We start from the raw sequence: 7565 nt of genomic DNA on the forward strand, positions 1-7565 counted from the left end.
GCCTTGAAACGCTCCAAAAAGCCTTCCAAAAGCCCACCTGAACCATCCCAACACCCTCTGAAGCCCTATACAATTCTCTGAAATGCATCTGAAACCTCCCTGGGACGTCCCGTAACTCCTTGAAACGCCCCTAAAAGCCCATTTGAAACATCCTGAAACCCCCTGAAATCCACTGAAACCTCCCTGAAACGTCATGTATTCCGTCATTGTATCTCCGTTCTTTATCACCGTGAAACACATTAAAACTCCTCCAAAAGCCTGAAATATCCTAGAACCCCCTGAAACGCATCAAGAGCCTAACCTTTCTGAAACATCATGGAATTTCTTGAAACCCCCTGAAACTAGGACGCATTGATAAGCTACTGAAAGCCCCCTTTAAACATCCTGGAATCCCCTGAAACCCTCTAAAACGCCTCTGAAACATCCCTGAAACGTCCTGTTATCCCTTGAAACGCAATGAAACGTCTCTAGAAGCCTCCATGAAACATCCTGGAACCTTCAGAAGCCTCTGAAACCTGTGATATGATCGAAGGGTGAAAGAATTCAAGATGATCACTTTAAGGACAGACTTGTTAGAATCCCAAAATGGCCGTCACAATGGCCGACTTTGGCACCTCTTCACGAATTCGAGCGCACAAATCTCGTCGTAAACAAAACCAGCGCGCCTGATCTTCTCATTTTAAGCTTATTACAAGTGAGCAAGAACAGAATAATAAAATACACTGTTGTTTGAAACTTGCTTCTTGAGGTTTGTGCGTCTGAAGTTCTGATGCACTGTTGAAGCGGGATTTCAAGACGTTTGTCCTTAAAGGCACGAGAAACGCAGGCCGGGAGGGTAAAGGCAGCGACAGAAATGCATTTCGGATGATTGCAACTATAGAAATTTTGCCTTCTATTTGTTGCTAGTTCACTGACTCTATTAGATATATCTTTATTAACATTGCATTGCCAATTATAATAACTAAGTAATTTATTTGATCTTTGACCAATTTTCAGTTCTCGTGCTTACAATACTTTGGTGTGAATACAACTCTAAACGCAACACTTCATCTACAACTACTTTCAAACATCGAAGTCTACACACTCATTTGAATCGCCCCTCAGAGGTTCCTTCACTTGTTATTGAACACAAATCCAATCTTGTCCACGTTCATCATGCTGTTTCCGGTTTTGATGTTGTGCATCCGTCCGACCGATTCCGACTCCCGCCTCGATTCGGACTTGGACCGCATCGAACTCTTGGCCGACGACGACTCGCTCAGCATGTTGTGCACCGGCTTGGTCGTTATCGAGAGATTGAGCGCAAACTTAAGCTCTGCCTTCAACGCTTCCCATGGGGTAACCTAGAAACAAGACCAATGACATAATTTCGTTTTCACTGTTGTTATGAACGGACAACCTTCTCTTCAACCGCAACCTTCCGCACGTTCCACAGGAACTCCAATATCCCTATGACGAATGCGCAGAAGCATCCAAACGCCAGAACCACGAAGACACCACCGACGTTGTCTATTCCAAGCTCGGCAGCACTATCCCCGGCCGCAGTAGTTGCTTGCTCATCGCAGCGACCTCCACCATACATCTCCTTCCACCATCGGGTCTTCAACTGGTGCAGCTTACCTTCCTCCTGCATCTTGAGCACTGCTCCGGAGATGGCCGTCCGATAGGGAGAGTCTACGGATGGGAATGATCAGGAATCATAAGATCAAGTTCTTCGAATGAACCAGGATACTTACTAACGGGCATGGCGATTCCGTATCCCTTAGAATCCAGCAGTCCCCCGATTTGGGTGAGTTCGCAATACCGCTCCGTAATGTACTCCAACGAGGTGGACTCCATCAGGAAAGCGTACAGTCCTCGTCCCTTCATAACGCGATCGCGCCCCTCGTCGTTGCTTTTCGTAAAGACTGAAGGTCGAGTCGATTCCATGGCGGCCCACATCCTCTGATACGTGGAGAAGTTGGAACTACGGAAGAAACTCAGTGTACTTCCGCCGAGCACGGCGCCGTACTTGATCTTGCTCTGCTTAGCCAGATCTTCAGCACTTTCGATCGAGGCGTCCATGCGCTCCATGGTCAAGAACGCAGCCAGATTGGCAGTGTAGGACGAGAGCATGATCAGCGCAAAGAACCACCACATTCCGGCAACGACTCGGGTAGAGACGGCTTTGGGCAGGATGTCGCAACCTTGACCCATGATGGATCCCATCGTAAGCCATAGGGCGTTCAGCATGTTCCAGATGTTCTCGACCTCTTCGACTTCCTCCTGCTTACAGGGGTGAGGATTTTCCCAATCAGCAGGAGCCATACGGGACAGGACGAAGAGCAATACGGATACGCCAAGATAGGCAGTGGCCATGTAGATCCACACATCCAGGGAAAGGGGAGACAGGAAAGAGAAGAGATCTTTGGGTTGCGGTACGGGCTTGGCGTATAGGATACTAATACCGAGGGTCATGAAAGGCATCGTGAAGTCTACGGCAGTACGGCGTTCGTAGGTGATGGTAAGATCACAGATGGCAAGATCGGCTTTCTGGAAGGTTTTCATGACTTGATTGCTCATAGAAGAAGATTGTCATAAGATTACTTACTCGGTCCAGTAGATATTTCACCAAACCGTCCCATTTCTTCGTTTGCTTGTTATATGATCCGTATTTCCCATCCGGAACGAGTTCCATGCGGTACTGGAAGCCCAGAATCTTGGATATACCGTCGATCAACTCCAGTGAGTAGCCTTCGAAGCGATTGTTACCTTCCAAGAATTCGCCTTCCTTCTTTTCCCTGAAAACATTCTGTTGTGAAAGATGGCTGAGAAATGATGCTCTACCTTACTTCAACATCAGGAACGGGGCTCCCAGCCGGGACGCAACGACAAATGTCTTGTTCTGCAGCGATTCAACGATCTGCAAGTGAACATCCTCTTGGCTACGAGTGTAGTTGATTTTCCCATTGGTCGGATCCCAAACGGCGATCTTCTTGAATCCGTCCTGCTGGCTCAGCTCGATAATATCCAGCTGGAAGTGCGTACGTCGACCGTTGTCATCGAAGATAATCGGTCCAGTGATTCCGTGCTCGGTTTTCTGTAAGGAAGAGTCATTTTACAAGGCGTCATTGAATCTATCTCTTAGAACTTACAACTTTCATGTAGTTAACGATCCTCAGTCCGAACGGCCACTGCCGAAGGTTCTTGCTTCCGCACGACAACCTTGACGGAGTGATCTCCTCCGTAGCGTCCAGTTCTCGGATGGCGGTAGCATACAGCTTCACAGCATCGTGGTACAACGCCGACTCCGTCCGGACGTGCTCCGGAGAAACTCGGAAAACTTTCTTCATTCTGGCTTCACCCTGTTCCCAATCATGGACCGCGTTCTTGATCTCGAAACTCTTCGTGTCCATCAGCCGCAATGTGGTTATGTTCGATCTGGAGTACTTCAGCTCTTCAAAGTCCAAGGTGTGAGCATCCAACGAAGTGATGATATAGCTCTGATACTCCTCAAGCATCTTGACCTCCTTCGCTTGTCGAAGCATCTCCAGGATTTTATTGGGGTGTACCTCCAGAATGATGTGACTCTCTCCAGAGGCTTGAATATCTTTCAGAAGAGGCCTGTAGTCCGGATCATCGTCAATTTGCCGTACCGTAATGGGATTGTCCGCAGGACCATGTATCTGTAGAATATCTTTCAGACGCATAAGACCATCGTCACTGTCGTATATGATCGTGAAGCTCTTCCAACTGTAGTCTACAATCAGATCTCGCAAAGCTCGAGACATGACATCCGCTTCCGGATAGAGATTAATGGTCATAGCCTGCATCTCTGGATCCCAACCTCCGATAGGTTCCGGATCCCAGTGGGTGATAATATGTGGAATCTCTATAGTCTTACAGATCGAACTCACAATACCCGAAGTCAACATCGAGCTTGGACCAAAGACGGCCGTGACACCTTCTGCTGCCAGCTCACAGACCTTCTTCTCCGTTTTATAGCTATCCTCCGGAGAGACGTATCTTATCATTGGTAACAATTCGAAGTGCTTCTCGTGCATGTTAACTCGTTCGATAGCATATTTGAAAGCGATCTCCGCCTCATAGTTGTCCTCGTGGAAGATCGCACCTTAAACACGACACAGAAAACATGACTTTAATTACCATGGAAACCCGAAGTCCGTAGCCGAAGCCGAGACGCCAAGAAAACATGATCGTTCTGCGCATGCTACGATCCGAACATTTTGTTTACAAACAAAACGTTCGGAAATTTTCGCTCGAAACACGTGCATTGTCGGGTTACTTCGTTTATTTCCGTGGATTAGTGGTGCGCGCGCATTTTTCACTGCAAAAAATGGCGACTGGCATTCTGTCGATCATTATCACCTGATAAATGAAATTTCCACGATCAAAGGTCGATTCCACGGAACAAAGCTTATGACTTCCAGTTAAGGATAAGCGTAGATGACAATTTTCAACTATAAATTCTAATCGCACCGCTAGAAGCTTAAAAGGCGTCATTTTCCTTCGCACAATCAAACCACTAATTAATCGTTTTCCAGCCAATTACGTTCGATTTCCATTCCCAATCAAGCGTAAACAATTCACCGAATACTCACCAACGGGTATTTCCCGCTTTCCGTCCGCCAAACAAATCAACAAACCAATCAAAACCAACCGAAATCGAATCATTTCGGACAATTTTCCAATATGGCGTCGTCCGCCAATTAAAGTAGTGCGTTGCACTATTCTTGCACCGACCGACCAATTGTAACTACTATAGTACTTGAGCTAGTGCGTTCTTACATTAGCGAGTACTATCTGTGTCCCGTGTGACGATCACGAACCGACTGCGAAGCGATCGTGAACGCCGAGGAAAAGGTGGCTGTGAAAATGATTTGTGTTGTCACGACGACGACGACGACGACGACGATGACGATGGCAGGCGCCCTACGGCATGGTGTCCTATGTTTTGGCGTGTGCCAACTGCCAGCAGCAACCGGCGGCTACTTTGATGCATGTGATGTGTGAAGAAGATGCGGGAAAATTGTGACCGAGTGACTGAGTTTTCCGCGTGTGGGGGCGCGGCGAGAAGGGATTGGACGCTAGTTGGTTTACATATATTTTCACAGCTGATGAGTTGTTTGGTGGGCGAGTGAAATGGGGCGGCAGAAAACATGAGTTTATTTTTAAAGTCAGAATGTTGGTAAACAACTGGCAGCATCTAGGTACGATTGACTGTGACCAGTTTGTGTAAGTGTTGAATGGGTGCATTCAACGCTGAAGGCAGAATTGGTGAGATATATAGACCATGTGCAGAATGCATCGGGTGAAGGTCGCTGCACATCTTGTAGGTACTGTAAAAAAGCGAGAGTAGAATTTGACCTGGCTCACATATGACCGGTGGAAGGAGTGCTGAATGAAACTCAATTTAATGATAATTTCCGTGGCAGTTAAAGACTTGACCCAATGACATGCTATGTAGATGAAAATTGATAATGGAGCAATAAAAATACATATATTTTCTCATGTCGACAGAACATCTCAACATCGTACGATTCAGTGGAAAGAAACAAGCTTTGGCAAATAATATCAGCACATAGCTTTTCAACGAAACAAGTTGGACTGAGACGTACAACGCTAAATAGTTCAAAATCAAGTGATCGGATCGCAAACGATCCCAGTAACATTTTGATGGCCAATTCGTCTTGTAGAGGTAATGTTAACCGCCTTAAAACCTAACACCTTTTATTTTGGATTTATAAAAGTTCTAAGAATCTCTTGTAGTCTATTTGACTGAAAATGTTTTTTGGGGAAGTGCCTACTTCATTTGTGACCTTGGAAAGATTGAAACATACTTACCTTACCGATCAGGCTAAGGCCGGGGTGGCCTCTGCTATACATAGTATCCGTCTCCATTCCACTCGGTCCATAGCAGTTTGTCTCCAGTTCTGCACTCTGCGAAGGGTCCGCAGATCGTCCTCCACTTGGTCGACCCACCTAGCTCGCTGCGCTCCACGTCTTCTTGTGTCGGTCGGATGACTCTCGAGAACCATTTTAGTCGGGTTGCTTTCCGACATCCTGATGACGTAACTCGTCCACCGTAGCCTCCCTATTTTCGCGGTGTGGACGATGGCTGGTTCTCCCAGCAGCTGATGCAGCTCGTGGTTCATTCGCCTTCTCCAAGTCCCGCCTTCCATCTACTGCACTCCGCCGTAGATGGTACGCAACACCTTCCGTTCGAAAACTCCAAGGGCGCGTTGGTCCTCTGCACGTAGGGTCCAAGTTTCGTGCCGATAGAGGACGACCGGTCTAATCAGCGTTTTGTAGATAGTTAACTTCGTGTTACGGCGAACTTTATTCGATCGTAGAGTTCTGCGGAGTCCAAAGTAAGCACGATTTCCTGCCACAATGCGCCTCTGAATTTCTCTGCTGGTGCCGTTGTCGGCGGTCACCAGTGAGCCCAAGTACACGAATTCTTCAACCGCCTCGATTTCATTACCGTCGATATAAATTCGGGATGGCGGGTGCGGAGATTCCTCCCTGGAGCCCTTTGCCATCATGTACTTTGTCTTCGACACATTAATGACTAATCCGATTCGCCTGGCTTCACTCTTTAGTAGGATGTACGTTTCCGCCATCGTCTCAAATTTGCGAGCAATAATATCAATATTATCAGCGAAACCAAATAGCTGAACGGACTTCGTGAAAATCGTTCCACTCGTGTTTATTCTCGCTCTTCTAATTACACCCTCTAAAGCAATGTTGAACAGCAAGCACGAAAGACCATCACCTTACCGTAACCCTCTGCAAGATTCGAAGGGACTCGAGAGTGTCCCTGATACTCGAACTACGCACATCACTGGATCCATCGTCACCTTGATCAATCGTATCAGTTTATCCGGGGATTCGTATTCGTGCATAATCTGCCATAGCCGTTCTCGAATGATTGTATCATACGCCGATTTGAAATCGATGAACAAGTGCTGTGTGGGCACGTTGCATTCGCGGCATTTTATCAACACCAGGCGGATGGCGAACATCTGGTCCGTTGTAGCGCGTTCACCCATAAATCCAGCCTGATATTGCCCCATGAACTCTCTTGCAAACGGTGATATACGGCGGTATAAAATTTGAGAGAGTATCTTGTAGGCAGCGCTCAGTAGTGTGATCGCGCGGTAGTTTACGCAATCCAACTTGTCGCCCTTTTTGTAGATGTCTAAACTAAATTACTGTCTAAGAAATGATTAGGAAGTCTGGTGAACATAGGAATTATCACTATTAAATATTGGCATCGAAGCTAGAGCAGTAGAAATGGATTTTGCTTTGCTGAAGAGGAAGGCAGCAGACTTCGTTTGAAAAAAAAAACCCGTTCAAGACGAAGTATATGAATGCTGGTAGAGACAGAGCGGTGGAAATGCAGTGGATGTTATTGTTGGAAGTTAGGATAGTGTAGCTCTTTGCGTATCGTACACGCTGCTACGAGACAGCACAACCAATTCAAAAGAGCGCACCTACTTTGCCATGCGCGCGCTGTAGGATTCTTGCCTTTTTGGGGAATGAAGTGGGATTTCAGTGATGTT

The 7565-nt window shown here is 46.8% G+C and overlaps 1 protein-coding gene across 1 annotated transcript in view; it reads right to left on the reverse strand.

The window, feature by feature from the left end:
* LOC109398368 (uncharacterized) overlaps positions 1–4897 on the reverse strand; it is a 39428-nt gene extending 34531 nt beyond the window's left edge. Inside the window, exons 1-7 of the mRNA XM_062854730.1 lie at positions 4602–4897; positions 3135–4111; positions 2832–3079; positions 2591–2780; positions 1737–2532; positions 1400–1674; positions 1117–1343 (exon numbers count right to left, since the gene is read on the reverse strand). Coding sequence (XP_062710714.1) covers positions 1117–1343; positions 1400–1674; positions 1737–2532; positions 2591–2780; positions 2832–3079; positions 3135–4111; positions 4602–4674 — 2786 coding nt within the window. The 5' untranslated portion in view covers positions 4675–4897. The remainder of the gene's footprint in view (positions 1–1116; positions 1344–1399; positions 1675–1736; positions 2533–2590; positions 2781–2831; positions 3080–3134; positions 4112–4601) is intronic.
* Between the last annotated feature and the right edge of the window lie 2668 nt (positions 4898–7565).

This window comes from Aedes albopictus, chromosome 1, assembly GCF_035046485.1.
Source record: "Aedes albopictus strain Foshan chromosome 1, AalbF5, whole genome shotgun sequence".
NCBI lineage: Eukaryota > Metazoa > Arthropoda > Insecta > Diptera > Culicidae > Aedes > Aedes albopictus.